This window comes from Lagenorhynchus albirostris, chromosome 12, assembly GCF_949774975.1.
Source record: "Lagenorhynchus albirostris chromosome 12, mLagAlb1.1, whole genome shotgun sequence".
In the NCBI taxonomy this organism is placed as follows: Eukaryota; Metazoa; Chordata; class Mammalia; order Artiodactyla; family Delphinidae; genus Lagenorhynchus; species Lagenorhynchus albirostris.
In genome coordinates, this window is record NC_083106.1 from 59,787,323 (window position 1) to 59,803,999 (window position 16,677).

Here is a 16,677-nt window from a genome sequence, read left to right on the forward strand (position 1 = left end):
AAATTAGTAACTTCCTAAATCTTTTTTTTAACGTTACCTTTTAGTATTTCTCTCTCTTTTTTTTTTCTCCTGTAGGGCATGTGTATCGTGTGTTGTCAGTCTCAAAATCCAAATGCCTATTTGACTCAGTTACTAGGGAATGTTATTGAGCAGTATATCGGGCGGTTTCTTCCAGCTTCACCACATGTTTTAGGTCTTGGACAACATCCTGTTTTGTTGGCATTGAGAAGCTCAACCACTGTTCCACCGATGTCATCTCTAAAGAAATGCATTGTACAAGTCATAAGGTACATCTAAATATTAAAAATAGGTGGTATTTACAATTTATTATTCTCTATAAAAAAATAACAAAGCATCTCAAAAGTATTGGCAATCCTTAGGATACTGAGTTTAGAAACTTTTTTGAGAAGCATTATCTAAGAATTTACCAGAATGACTTGTCAGCCTAAGACAGTGCTCTTTATATTGCTTGTTTTCTCTATGTAGCTATTATTTTTCTTATACATGTCCCAAAGGTATATATATATTTTCATCAGATAAACACTAATTGTATTTTGTACTGTACAAAATGAAGTAATTGTATTTTATAAAAGATGGTTAAGTGAAAAGATAAATGCTAATATGAAAAAGGAAGCAATATGAAGTCCTATTTTTGTTAGTCTACTCTGTCTTAATAACTCAGTTTATTATTAGGCAGATGAATCAATGAAACTTCTTAGGTTTTCTACTAAACTCCAATATCTTTTAACTATAACAGTAGAAATTATCTTTTTTTTGTCTTCATGAGGTATTTAGCTTCACATGAAATTAGTTTTTAAACTTTAAGATGCTGTGGTGATATAGATTATTCTTGTCTAGTTTTCTTTCCTGTGTTTTTAATGATCTGGTAGCTTTAATGTCCTGATGTTATCCATCACCTCACATGACAGAATCCCATGTCTAAGATCTGTTCTGCCTTCTGACCTTTTCTGTGTGTTGCTAGTGTTCTGTTACTCAGGTTTGAAAGCTTTACATTCTTTGTTCCCTCCCCTTTTCCAGCCTTTGGCAAATGATTGTTTCCTTCCCTTTTCACATGTCTTTTCTCTTATCACATTATACCTGGACTATTGCCAGTGTCCTAACTACTTTCACTTATCTCTTGTCTTTTCTTCCAGTCCCACCTAAACAATTCCCCCAGATTACTTTTCCTAAAATATTGTTCCAGTATGACACTTCCCTGCCTTCAAACCTTTATTCACTCCTTTTTGACTTGTGGAATAAACTCCATACTCCTTAGCTCTCCGTGATCTGTCACTTAACTTTTCCAAATGTAATACATATGGCATCATATATTGTTACAAGCCCTAATGAGATGGGTTTAATTATCACCCCCCAAAATGCTTTACATCTCCCTACCTCACAGCTTTGTTCATACCATTTTCTCCATTAAAATGCCATCCCTCTGGGCTAAATACTACCTAGACTTTATGAGACCTACACCTAATATCTCAGTGTACCATGATGCTGCTTTCCTTCTTCTGGAGTCACGTGCTCTTGATGATTCAATTCACAGAATCATGATATTTTTGCCTAACTTGTGTCTGAATTTCCAACAAGATTATAGTACGCTAGCACTGTGTTTGAGACATTGCATAGGTAATTTTAGTACAAACCAAACGACAAGTGCTGAAGTGAAATCGAATCCTTAAGGTCTTAAAGTCGTTAAAGCCCAGTGTTTAGGATCTTGGCTGCTTTCCTTGACTTTCCTATTTACTTTGTATACAGTAAAAAATGTTTTTCTTATGATTTCTAGTTGAATACCTAAACACATAACAATTCCTTTTTCTGTCTTTTTAAACACTCAGGAAAGAAATAGAGATTGCCTCCTGTGACTTCCTCTATTCCAAGCTTTTCTACTCCTGGAGTTCCCCATCTTAGGGCCTCTTCTACTGAATTCCTAAGAATTCTGGGATTATCTTTCAAAGCACCTGTCACACTGTATTATAATTGTCCTTTTTTTTTTTTTTAATCTAACTTTTCCACTGAACAGTGAACCCCATGCTTTCAGAAACCATATTTTATACTCTTGTTCTTAGACTTGTACCTGGCACACCATGTACTAAATAAATCTTTTTTCTAGGCGTTGGGAATTCATTATTAAACAAAACAGATAAAAAGCCCTTGCCGCTCAAAGAGTGAATGAATTTTGTAATATGTAATGTTTGTTGGAAGTCATTGTATAGAGTAGAAATGATGAAGGCATAGTTCTGCCCTTAAGGAATTTATAATCTTTAGTGATTTCTATGCCCCATTTTGGCAAATTATTATTGCTTTGCAAGTATATTTAGATGTCTAGCTTAGATTTAGCTATATCTGACATTTGTTCATATTGTCTTGACTTTTTAGAAACTGAACAATTTTTACTTTCATTTATTCACTTAAAAAAAGTACACTGAACACCTGTTATGAGCTGAGACCTGTTCTAAGAGGTAGAGATACAAAAATGAATCAGATAAATTATCTTTACGACCTCTGTTGAGTTCGAATGCTAAAAATTGTCCTGCTTTAAGAGAAGATATTATATCCTAAATTACCTCTCTGATTCTTTTACTTCATAAGGGAAGGAAGGAGGTAGGCTGGAATGGGAAGATGATTTCTAATATAGTCCTCTTACTTATTTGGAAATATAAGACCCCCCTTCAAATCCCTAAGTAAATAAATATGAGAGGAGAATCTTTACGCAAATTTGACGTTAGAGAAAATGTTGCATCATTGAGGAGCTGATAGAGGAGATCAAGCTTATATTACAAAGTTAGATTTTTATTAGATTTTGATTAAGTGTATTAAGTATATTTTAAGACCAGGTTGCTTTATATTTTGTTTGTATCTGTATTCTGCTTTGGTCCTTATAGCACGCCAAAAGGATGTGCAGTCATTGCTTCAAAAATCTTAGGTTTGAATAAAACATGGTAAAATATACATACTTTTTAAAAATTGTGTTTTACTAATTTGGGAGCTAAAATAGGCCAGTATCTTTAAAGTGTATGACATTTGATTCTGCTCTATTAAAACTTTAAAGAGAAGGAAAAATAAAATTATGCTTCTTTTCAGGAAATCCTACTTTGAGTTTAAAGGATCCTTGCTCCCTCCTCGCTTAGCATCCATTCTGGCCTTCATCCTCCAACTTGTTAAGGAAACTAACATTGATGTTTCCGAGGTTGAACTGCTCCTCCCAGGAGTATTAAAATGCTTGGTGTTGGTCAGTGAACCTCAAGGTTAGTTCGTTTACGAGTTTGTGTTTGTTATACTTTTATGTTCACAAATTAAGAGTGTATTCTTTCCTATCAGTTAAATCAACATTTACAAAAATATATGGTTATTTTATATCAGTTTGATTATATCATGGCTAAAGAACAAACTCCAGCCAATAGCTGAGGTTGGGAATGATAAAATGATTAAAAACTGACATGTTTCAGTCTAGTTGGTTTTTTTTTTTTTCTCCCAGACAAATAGTTTAAGTTTATTTAATTTTTATTCAATCAGACTCCAGTATTAAATGCAACTTATTTAAATATCAAGTGGTGAAGGGTCAGCATACTTTCTCCTATTCAGATTTCTGCTAGAATATGTAAGCTGATCTCTCGGCAAAGAGATCAGATCACTGATCCTTTCGTTTTCAGTCTCATCAGCCTTACTGCCAGTGATTGCTTTAAAATATTACATATTTAGTCCTCCCTGTGAGTAGCATGCTTTAATAAGCTTATTGGTAATATGCAGAATAGTGGCTATAGTTCTATCCTGAAGGGGTTTTTGTGTGTGTGTGTGTGTGTGTGGTACGCGGGCCTCTCACTGCTGTGGCCTCTCCCGTTGCCGAGCACAGGCTCCGGACACGCAGGCTCAGTGGCCATGGCTCACGGGCCTAGCCGCTCCATGGCATGTGGGATCTTCCCGGACCGGGGCACGAACCCATGTCCCCTGCATCGGCAGTCAGACTCTCAACCACTGCGCCACCAGGGAAGCCCCTGAAGGGGTTTTTAGTATAAATAGGATGGGGTGCGCGTGTGTGTGTGTGTGTGTGTGTGTGTGTGTGTGTGTGTGTATGTTTGTGTATTTGTCATTATAACGTGATTGTTTGCGGCAGGCTTCTCACATGCTTCTACCTAAGTACTTCTAACTACTGTGATAAGTGAGTACAGTGTATATCCTAAAGAATATGAGGGCAAAAAAGTGGTAGCTGAAAGCTCAAACAGCTCTTTGAAATGTTCTGTTTTATCTCAAAAATTGATGCATATTTTGTTTTAATCCACATTATTTTGATGTTTAAAATGTTCATCTCTGCTTCCAAGCTTGCTTTTGTGAAAAATGTTGTATTATGTTAATATAAAATACCCTTACTTGATAATAACACCTCTTCAGTGAAGAATATCCAGAGATAGACCCCAGACTCTTCTTTAGAAATTTTACCTTCTTTGAAAACGTTTGCATACTTCTACTTTCAGTGAAAGCCTGTTGTATTATACAGTACAAAATCTGAGACAGAGCAGACAGTATAGCATTTTAACTAGCCCCTTGTTTCATTGAGGGTAATATTTATCACGAAGGAGATCAGGGTTTGGGAGGGGAATTTTGCTGCTCATCTCTAGCTAGTGGTGCATCGCATGTTCCAAATAGAAGGCATACAGAATGCTCTGTCTCCACATGGCCGTCTTTGTAAGTGGAAGAAACAGTGTTAAACACAGGTTTGTGTGATTGGCTCAGAGAAAATTCTGACTCTCCTTGTAGTCTCAGTGTTTAGAAGGACAGTGTGTAAAATCGTAGAAAAGTAGTGTTACTAAATGACACAGCAGTTCCATTCCTAGATACATGTCCAAGAGTATTTTAAACATATGTCCACTCAAAATACCTGTACATCAGAGCTTCAGGAGTTACACTTCTAGCATGACAACATGAGGAGCTCTGCAGCCCTGCTCCCCAGAAAAACTGGTGAAAATTATTTAAAAGAGAGCATTTCAATTTTCTGGAAGTGGTCCTGAGGGTACAAAACAAATGGAGAAACATTATTTGAGAAAATATACTGAAGTCTTGGTAGGAACAGCAAGTCTTTGATATTTGAACCAAGATTACTCCCTTCTCTGCTCCTAGCTCAGTAAGATGGAAACTTTGCTTTAGACTAGTAAATTAAATAACTAGAGTTCCATCTCCCCACAGCTCCCAGTAGGAGGGCTGTCTTCCTGTGAGAGGCAGGATATCAGTGTTTCTCATTCTGCCTCCTAGCTATCTGATGGTAAGGCTGTATTCCAGGGGAGTGTGGGTGAGAAGTGGGGCCTTCATTCTTCCATTCAGCCCCCACTCGTGGGATGGGTACACTATACTGAGTATGGCACCAATGAGAATACTGGGGCACTGATTGTCCTTGCTCCAGTTTAGAAGTGGAGATTCCATGCCAAGAGGACCTGCGGCTAATACCCCTCCTTCCAGAAGCATTCAGCACCTAAAGTGGGTATGTCACTCAGAAAGTAGTGGACACCATGGTCCCTGTCCCCAGCACCAGAGCTACACCTCTGAGTTTTGCCTGGGAGTGGGAGAAAACCATAGAATAGAGAACTCTGAATCTCTCCCAAAGGAACTGACTTGCAACAAAGTGTGAAAAAGTTCAACCTTGAGGGTGCTGTCAGAAACAGTGGAGTTTGTGGTTGAAAGGCAATAGGTGAGAGAATGATAGATTTATTGGAGGTATAAGCAGATGGTTGCACAATTCTGTGATTATATTAAAAACCATTGAATTGTGCATGTTAAATGGGTGAATTGTATAGTATATAAATTATATGACAATAAAATGGTTATTTTTTTAAAATACTAAAAAAGGATAACCCAGTTTTTTAAGAAATGCTCAGTTCAATTAAAGAAATAAAGATGACAGATATTTTTTTAAAAACCCTGTACACTAATGCTCATTGCAGTGTTATCCATAATAGCCCCAAAATGGAAACAACCCAAATGTCCATCAACTAATGAATTGATAAGCAAGATGAAGTAAATCCATACAGTGGAATATTATTCAACCATGAAAAGGATTGAAGTACTAACGCATTCTATAACATGGATGAACCTTAAAACATTATGCTGGATGAACTTCCTTCAAGATGGCGGAAGAGTAAGATGTGGAGATCACCTTCCTCCCCACAAATACATCAGAAATACATCTACACGTGGAACAACTCCTACAGAACACCTACTGAACACTGGCAGAAGACTTCAGACCTCCCAAAAGGCAAGAAACTCCCCATGTACCTGGGTAGGGCAAAAGAAAAAACAGATAAAAGAATAGGCACAGGACCTGCACCAGTGGGAGGGAGCTGTGAAAGGAGGAAAGGTTTCCACACACTAGGAAGCCCCTTCGTGGGCGGAGACGGGGTGGCGGAGGGGGAAGCTTCGGAGCCACAGAGGAGAGCACAGCAACAGGAGTGTGGAGGGCAAAGCGGAGAGATTCCCGCCCAGAGGATTGGTGCCGAGCAGCACTCACCAGCCCGACAGGCTTGTCTGCTCACCTGCCAGGGTGGGCAGGATCTGGGAGCTGAGGCTCGGGCTTCGGAGGTCAGATCCCAGGGAGAGGACTGGGGTTGGCTGCGTGAACACAGCCTGAAGGGGCTAGTGTGCCACGGCAGCCGGGAGGGAGTCCGGGAAGGAGTCTGGAGCTACCAAAGAGGCAAGAGACTGTTTCTTCCCTCTTTGTTTCCTGGTGCACGAGGAGAGGGGATTAAGAGTGCCATTTAAAGGAGCTCCAGAGACAGGCATGAGACGCTAAGGCTGCTACTGCAGCCACCAAGAAGCCTGTGTGCAAGCACAGGTCACTCTCCACACCTCCCCTCCCGTGAGGCTGTGTAGCCCGCCACTACCAGGGTCCAGTGATCCAGGGATGACTTCCCCGGGAGAAAACACGGCGCTCCTCAGGCTGTTGCAGCGTCACACCGGCCTCTGCTGCTGCAGGCTCGCCCGCACTCCGTGCCCCTCCCTCCCCCTGGCCTGAGTGAGCCAGAGCCCCCGAATCACCTGCTCCTTTAACCCCGTCCTGTCTAAGGGAAGAACAGATGCCCTCAGGCAGCCTACATGCAGAGGCGGGGCCAAATCCAAAGCTGAACCCCAGGAGCTGTGCGAACAAAGAAGAGAAAGGGAAACCTCTCCCAGCAGCCTCAGGAGCAGCAGATTAAATCTACACAGTCAACTTGATGTACCCTGCATCTGTGGAATACCTGAATAGACAACAGATCATCCCAAATTGAGGAGATGGACTTTGGGAGCAACGATATATATATACTTTTTATTTTTCCCTTTTTCTCTTTTTGTGAGTGTGTATGCGTATGCTTCTGTGTGTGATCTTTGTCTGTATACCTTTGCTTTTACCATTTATCCTAGGGTTCTGTCTGTCCGTTTTTGTTTTTTTTTTTTTAGTATAGTGTTCAGTGCTTATTATTAGTGGATCTGTTTTTTTGGTTTGGTTGTTCTTTCTTTCTTTTCTTAATTACTTTAAAAATTTTTTTTAATAATTATTTTTTGTTTTTTATTTTAATACCTTTTTTTTTTTATCTTTTTCTTTCTTTCCTTCTTTTTTTTCCCTTTTATTCTGAGCCATGTGGATGACAGGTTTTTGGTGCCCCAGCCAGGCGTCAGGGCTGTGCCTCTTAGGTAGGAGAGCCAAGTTCAGGACATTGGTACACCAGAGACCTCCCAGCTCCACATAACATCAAACAGCGAAAATCTCCCAAAGATCTCCATGTCAATGCCAACACCCAGCTCCACTCAACGACCAGCAAGATACAGTGCTGGACACCCTATGCCAAACAACTAGCAAGACAGGAACACAACCCCACCTATTAGCACAGAGGCTGCCTAAAATCATAAGGTCACAGACACCCAAAAACACACCACCAGACGTGGACCTACCCACCAGAAAGACAAGATCCAGCCTCATCCACCAGAACACAGGCACTAGTCCCCTCCACCAGGAAACCTACAAAAACCACTGAACCAACTTTAGCCACTGGGGGCAGACACCAAAAACAATGGGAACTACGAACCTGCAGCCTGCGAAAAGGAGACCCCAAACACAGTAAGTTAAGCAAAATGAGAAGACAAAGAAATGCACAGCAGATGAAGGAGCAAGGCAAAAACCCACCAGACCTAACAAATGAAGAGGAAATAGGCAGTCTACCTGAAAAAGAAATCAGAATAATGATAGTCAAGATGATCCAAAATCTTAGAAATAGAATGGAGAAAATACAAGAAACGTTTAACAAAAGACCTAGAAGAACTAAACAGCAAACAAACAATGATGAACAGCACAATAAATGAAATTAAAAATTCTCTAGAAGGGATCAATAGCAGAATAACTGAGGCAGAAGAATGGATAAGTGACCTGGAAGATAAAATAGTGGAAATAACTACTGCAGAGCAGAATAAAGAAAAAAGAATGAAAAGAATTGAGAACAGTCTCAGAGACCTCTGGGACAATATTAAACACACCAACGTTCGAATTACAGGGGTCCCAGAAGAAGAAGAGAAAAAGAAAGGGACTGAGAAAATGTTTGAAGAGATTATAGTTGGAAACTTCCCTAATATGGGAAAGGAAATAGTTAATCAAGTCCAGAGAGTCCCATACAGGATAAATCCAAGGAGAAACATGACAAGACACATATTAATCAAACTATCAAAATTAAATACAAAAAATATATTAAAAGCAGCAAGGGAAAAACAACAAATAACGTACAAGGGAATCCCCATAAGGTTAACAGCTGATCTTTTAGCAGAAACTCTGCAAAGCCAGAAAGGAGTAGCAGGACATATTTACAGTGATGAAAGGGAAAAACCTACAATCAAGATTACTCTATCCAGCAAGGATCTCATTCATATTTGACAGAGATATTAAAACCTTTACAGACAAGCAAAAGCTAAGAGAATTCAGCACAACCAAACCAGCTTTACAACAAATGCTAAAGGAGCTTCTCTAGGCAGGAAACACAAGAGAAGGAAAAGACCTACAATAACAAACCCCAAACAATTAAGAAAATGGTAATAGGAACATACATATCAATAATTACCTTAAATGTAAATGGATGAAATGCTCCAACCAAAAGACATAGACTGGCTGAATGGATACGAAAACAACACCCGTATATATGCTGTCTACAAGAGACGCACTTCAGACCTAGGGACACATACAGACTGAAAGTGAGAGGATGGAAAAAGATGTTCCATGCAAATGGAAATCAAAAGAAAGCTGGAGTAGCAATTCTCAGACAAAATAGACTTTAAAACAAAGACTATTACAAGAGACAAAAAGGACACTACATAATGATCAAGAGATCAATCCAAGAAAAAGATATAACAATTGTAAATGTTTATACACCCAATATAGGAGCACCTCAATACATAAGGCAAATGCTAACGGCCATAAAAGAGGAAATTGACAGTAACACAATCATAGTAGGGGACTTTAACACCCCACTTTCACCAATGACAGATCATCCAAAAAGAAAATAAATAAGGAAACACAAGGTTTAAGTGATACATTAAACAAGATGGACTTAATTGATATTTATAGGACCTTCCATCCAAAAACAACAGAATACACTTTCTTCTCAATTGCTCATGAAACGTTCTCCAGGATAGATCATATCTTGGGTCACAAATCAAGCCTAGGTAAATTTAAGAAAATTGAAATCATATCAAGTATCTTTTCTGACCACAATGCTATGAGACTAGATATCAATTACAGGAAAAAATCTGTAAAAGATACAAACACATGGAGGCTAAACAATGCACTACTTAATAACCAAGAGATCACTGAAGAAATCAGAGGAAATCAAAAAATACCTAGAAAAAAATTACAGTGGAAACACAGTGACCCAAAACCTATGGGATTCAGCAAAAGCAGTTGTAAGAGGGAAGTTTATAGCAATACAATCCTACCTTAAGAAACAAGGGACATCTCAAATGAACAACCTAAGCTTACACCTAAAGCAATTAAAGAAAGAAGAACAAAAAAAAGAAGAACAAAAAACAAAAAAAAAACCCAAAGTTAGCAGAAGGAAATAAATCATAAACATCAGATCAGAAATAAATGAAAAAGAAATGATGGTAAAGATCAATAAAACTAAAAGCTGGTTCTTTGAGAAGGTAAACAAAATTGATCATTAGCCGGACTCATCAAGAAAAAACCGAGAAGAATCAAATCAATAGAAATGAAAAAGGGGAAGTAACAACTGACATTGCAGAACGCAAAGGATCATGAGAGATTACTACAAGCAACTATATGCCAATAAAATGGACAACCTGGAAGAAATGGACAAATTCGTAGAAATGCACAAGGTTCTGAGACTGAAGCAGGAAGAAATAGAAAATATGAACAGACCAATCACAAGCACTGAAATTGAAACTGTGATTAAAAATCTTCCAACAAACAAAAGCCCAGGACCAGATGGCTTCACCAGGCGAATTCTATCAAACATTTAGAGAAGAGCTAACAGCTATCCTTCTCAAACTCTTCCAAAATATAGCAGAGGGAGGAACACTCCCAAACTTATTCTGTGAGGCCGCCACCATCACCCTGATTCCAAAACCAGACAAAGATGTCACAAAAAAAGAATACTACAGACTAATATCACTGATTAACATAGATGCAAAAATACTAGCAAACAGAATCCAACAGCACATTAAAAGGATCATATACCATGATCAAGTGGGGTTTATCCCAGGAATGCAAGGATTCTTCAATATACGCAGATCAATCAATGTGATACACCATTTTAACAAACTGAAGGAGAAAAACCATATGATCATCTCAATAGATGCAGAGAAAGCTTTTGACAAAATTCAACACCATTTATGATCAAAACCCTCCAGAAAGTAGGCATAGCAGGAACTTACCTCAACAAAATAAGGCCATGGATGACAAACCCACAGCCAACATCGTACGCAATGGTGAAAAACTAAAGCCATTTCCACTAAGATCAGAAACAAGACAAGGTGTTTCCCACTCTCACCACTGTTATTCAACATAGTTTTGGAACTTTTAGCCACAGCAATCAGAGAAGAGAAAGAAATAAAAGGAATCCAAATCAGAAAAGAAGACGTAAAGCTGTCACTGTTGGCAGATGACATGATACTGTACATAGAGAATCTTAAAGATGCTACCAGAAAACTACTAGAGCTAATCAATGAATTGGTAAAGTAGCAGGATAGAAAATTAATGCACAGAAATCTCTTGCATTCCTATACAGTAACGATGAAAAAACTGAAAGTGAAATCAAGAAAACACTCCCATTTACCATTGCAACAAAAAGAATAAAATACCTAGGAATAAACCTACCTAAGGAGACAAAAGACCTGTATGCAGAAAATTATAAGACACTGATGAAAGAAATTAAAGGTGACACAAATAAATTCAGAGATATACCATGTTCTTGGATTGGAAAAATCAACATTGTGAAAATGACTATACTACCCCCAAACCAATCTACAGATTCAATGCAATCCCTATCAAACTACCCTTAGCATTTTTCACAGAACTAGAACAAAAAAAATCACAATTTGTATGGAAACACAAAAGACCCCGAATAGCCAAATCAATCTTGAGCAAGAAAAATGGAGCTGGAGGAATCAAGCTCCCTGACTTCAGACTATACTACAAAGCTACAGTAATCAAGACAGTCTGGTACTGGCACAAAAACAGAAAGATAGATCAATGGAACAGGATGGGAAGCCCAGAGACAAACCCACACACATATGGTCCCCTTGTCTTTGATTAAGGAGGCAAGAATATACAATGGAGAAAAGACAGCCTCTTCAATAAGTGGTGCTGGGAAAACTGGACAGCTACATGTAAAAGAATGAAATTAGAACACTCCCTAACACCATACACAAAAATAAACTCAAAATGGATTACAGACCTAAATGTAAGGCCAGACACTATCAAACTCTTAGAGGAAACCATAGGCAGAACCCTTTGTGACATCAATCACAGCAAGATCCTTTTTGCCCCACCTCCTAGAGAAATCAAAATAAGAACAAATGGGACCTAATGAAACTTCAAAGCTTTTGCACAGCAAAGGAAACCATAAACAAGACCAAAAGACAACCCTTAGAATGGGAGAAAATATTTACCAATGAAGCAACTGACAAAGGATTAATCTCCAAAATTTACAGGCAGCTCATGCAGCTCATTATCAAAAAAAAAAAAAAAGGAAAAAAAAACCCAATCCAAAAATGGGCAGAAGACCTAAACAGACATTTCTCCAAAGAAGATATACAGATTGCCAACAAACACATGAAAGAATGCTCAACATCTTTTATCATTAGAGAAATGCAAAGCAAAACTACGATGCAATATCATCTCACAGCGGTCAGAATGGCCATCATCAAAAAATCTACAAACAATAAATGTTGGAGAGGGTGTGGAGAAAAGGGAACCCTCATACACTGTTGGTGGGAATGTAAATTGATACAGCCACTATGGAGAACAGTATGAAGGTTCCTTAAAAAACTAAAAATAGAACTACCATACAACCCAGCAATCCCACTACTGGGAATATACCCTGAGAAAACCATAATTCAAAAAAGAGTCATGTACCACAATGTTCACTGCAGCTCTTTTTACAATAGCCCGGACGTGGAAGCAACGTAAGTGTCCATCATCAGATGAATGGATAAATATGTTGCACATATATACAATGGAATATTACTCAGCCATAAAAAAACGAAATTGAATTATTTGTAGTGAGGTGGATGGACCTAGAGTCTGTCATACAGAGTGAAGTTAGTCAGAAAGACAGCAACAAATATTGTATGCTAACACATATATATGGAATGTAAAAAAAAAAAAAGTCATGAAGAACCTAGGGGCAAGACAGGAATAAAGACACAGACCTACTAGAGGATGGGCTTGAGGACATGGGGAGGGGGAAGGGTAAGCTGAGACAAAGTGAGAGAGTGGTGTGTATATGGATATATATACACCACCAAATGTAAAATAGATAGCTAGTGGGAAGCAGTCGCGGAACACAGGGAGATCAGCTCAGTGCTTTGTGACCAGCTAGAAGGGTGGGATAGGGAGGGTGGGAGGGAGGGAGATGCAAGAGGGAAGAGATATGGGAACATAAGTATATGTATAACTGATTGATTTTGTTATAAAGCAGAAACTAACAACACCATTTGTAAAGCAATTTTATTCCAATAAAAATGTTTTTAAAAAAAGTGTATGAACTTCCAGTTATAGGATGAATAAGGTCTGAGAATCTAAAGGATAGGTTAGAAACTATAGTTGATAACACTGCATTGTATAATCAAAAATAAATAAATAAAAGTTTTTAAGTGAAACAAAAACAAAAAAAACATTATGCTGAGTGAAAAGAAAGCAGTCACATAAGACCACATGTTGTATGATTCCATCTATATGAAATTCCCAGAATAGACAATCCATAGAGACAGAAAGATCAGTGCCTCCGGGGACTGGGGGAGGAAGAAAATGGGGAAAGATTGCTAATAGGTGTAAGGTTTTGGGGGGAGGTGATGAAAATGTTCTGAAATTAGATAGTGGTGATAACTTCAAAGTTCTTATGAATATACTAAAAACCAATGAGTTGTACACTTTAAAAGGTTGGTTTTCATGTGTGAATTATACCTCAATAAAGCTGTTATTTTTAAAAAAACAATGCTTACTGTTAATAGTTTGTGAAGGCTATTTCTTCATGTTCTGGTACTTTTTCCACAGAAGAACTTGTGGGTTTTGTTTTTGTTTTTTTCAAGAAAACATCTTTAAAAAGAAACAGTTATATTGGCTTTAGGATTGCATCTAATATGAGAACTTATTTGCTCAATAAAGACAAGTATGCTATATCTTCCTTATCCACTATCGTCATGCTATGGAAAACATTATCTGCTACTTTATTTTAATTAATTTAACTTCATGTGCATCACATGTTTTGTACTCTTGCCGTAGTGGATTACAGTTTCTTAAATTTTCCTTGTTCTTAGAGAAAGTAATTTTTTCCCCAGCTACTTATATTTAATGTTCCAAAAACAGCATAACAAAAATGTAGTAGCATTTGGAACATGGTGAATTTTCTACATTCTTTGTTGATTTTTTTTGTTGTTGCCGTTTTTATGTACAAGTGCACAGTTGTAAAGGTTTGGTTAAATACTGAAAGAACATAAATGTTCTTTTTGTAACTTTGCTCTCTTTCAAAACAAAATTAGCATCACAAATAGTTGATTTTATATATATATATTGCTAATTTTAAGTGAAGGTAAACTGTTTCTAATTTTCTACATATATGTTTGTTAGTGGGAGGAATATGCTTATGAATTAAAAAAATCAACCTGCTTGTCTCTAAATCAGCTGAATTATTAAAGGTTATCTTTAATCAGTATGTAACAGTGTTTGCAAGGTTAGGATACAGGAGTGTTTTTGAATATGGGCTCTTTTCTAACAGAAAGACTTATCTTCACATGTGTTTTTTCAGTTACAGGGTTGTAAAAAATAGATTTGTTAAGTGTTTTATATTTTCTTAAAATGGAAGATAGGGAGACTTTAGAACAAAACAAAAGCTCATAACTGTTTCGCTTTGAAAAATAACAAAAAAGCATGTAGATACTTTAAGAAAACAACATGTTTTTCTAAATCTAGAGCGCTCATAAAAATGAGGATCCAGATGGTCAAACCAGACAAAATGTGTAATGCTGTAAATTTTCCTCCTAGTTAAAAGGCTGGCCACCGAGAACCTGCAATACATGGTCAAAGCCTGCCAAGCGGGGTCAGGAGGAGAACCTGCCGCCCAGCTGACTTCTGTGTTTAGGTAACTGGAAAATATGCCAACTGGCAAGAAGACTATTGCCAGCCATTTGACAGCCAACATGTTTTTTAAATAACTAATTATCCAAAACATAATGTGTTACTACTTGTTTGTAGTTTCAATTATTGTATTTTTGGCAGTGGTTTTGCTATGTTGTTTTATTAAAAAATAAAAGTACCAAGGAGAAAGATAAGTGAGCTGACGTAAAATTACCTGAGAATTTAGTAAGGAAGATTCTTGCATGTGTTTAAGAGGAAAAAGTGGGAAACGTGAGTCATGATGACAGGTGTACAGGCTTTGGAGCTGCTAAACATGCTACTCAGGATCCACTGTGAAAGTGCCTGTCACTGGTTTTCCTACTCACTTTGATGCTGTGGACCCAGAAAGCTCCATTGTATGTAATTGTGAAGTATAGACTTTGTAGATCTGTTGTTCCTTCACAAGAATAACTGCAACTTGAGAAACATTTTCTGTTTTGTTTTTATTTTCCTGCCTTGCACCCTATAGAGTCTTATGCTTTCTGTTAGGGCAGTACTTTTAAGTATTTCTTTCTCACAGTTTCTACCAGTTCGCCTTTATTTCATGTATCTCTACCCTAGCACTACCGTGATAAATAGTTTGGGTCCATTTCCTTCATTCTGTGTTAGATTTTTGATTCCTCAGTTTTCTTTCTCATCACATAGTTGGCACTTGTCAGTTGTTTACAGTTTATTTAAATTGTGATCATTTGAAATAAATACTGGATTTATGAAAACTGTAAAACCCTAAGAGGAGGAAGGATTTTATATGAACAAAGATTGCATGTTTGTTAAGTACAATTTATTGAGCTAGGTGACTTTTATTTTCTTGGGGGGAGAGAGTGGAAATTTTAGGATTAAAATATATAATTCTTATTAATAAAAGGTCTTCTATGGGTCTAAAGTCTCTTGATTGGTTAAAGAATATGAAAATTATTTCAAATAACTTGCTTTTCTTATAGATATATTGTTTGATTTATCTAGAGTTAGCAATAACTAAAAGATATACAAAATAACTAGGAAACTGGACTCTGCTGTTTTAGTCTCTTCTACATCCTGACCATCTAGATTTCATCATGCACACTATAGCAAAAAAGTCCCTGAGATTAGATTTTTCCCCCTTATTCTTCCTCCTGGGATTCCAGCTCTTCCCTTTCCCTTTCTCCTAAAGCCACCACTCTGTTCATAGCTCATACTGAAGCCATTTCTGTTCTTTATTTTCAAGTGTTAAATAGTGTTCATATGGCATCTAAATCCTTATGGTAATCTTACATGAAATGATCTTTCTTGTGTTCAGGTTACAGCTTGTTGCCATACAGATACCAGCCCAAAGAATTGCCCCAGAAGTAATTCTAAGTAACTTGTTTTACTTTCAGGAAATTTATCGAGGATTATGGTATGAGATATGATTATCAGATTTACAGCATTTTAGAAACAGTAGCAGCATTGGACCAACAGGTTGTTATCCACTTGATTTCAACCCTTACTCAATCTCTGAAGAGTTCAGAGCAGAAATGGGGCCTTGGCAGAAATATTGCACAAAGGTATGTTTGATAATTTGATTATATCCTTTTGGACAATGATTATGAAATATAGATTCATTTTCTAGAAATGGCCTGTTTTCCACTTATAAAAATTTGGAGTGTGTTCCAGTGAATAAGATTAGTGACTCAACTAGATAATATGGGTTTTGGTCAGAAATAGATCAAGGCTTTTTTTTTTTTTTTTTTTAATAGATTACAACCCAGCTGAAGATAATGCTGGCCTATTTAGAGTAATGAAACATGGGGGGGGGTATAAGTCTGTATTTCCTAAAGAGATTGTTTTAGAAGGGT

At 37.4% G+C, this 16,677-nt stretch overlaps 1 protein-coding gene across 2 annotated transcripts in view; it reads left to right on the top strand.

Moving 5' to 3' along the window:
- MMS22L (MMS22 like, DNA repair protein) overlaps positions 1–16,677 on the top strand; it is a 138,749-nt gene that overhangs the window by 119,815 nt on the left and 2,257 nt on the right. For both annotated transcript variants that reach the window (XM_060167611.1, XM_060167610.1), the window contains exons 20-23: positions 76–287; positions 3,091–3,254; positions 14,732–14,828; positions 16,219–16,386. In XM_060167611.1, the coding sequence (XP_060023594.1) occupies positions 76–287; positions 3,091–3,254; positions 14,732–14,828; positions 16,219–16,386 (641 nt within the window). The remainder of the gene's footprint in view (positions 1–75; positions 288–3,090; positions 3,255–14,731; positions 14,829–16,218; positions 16,387–16,677) is intronic.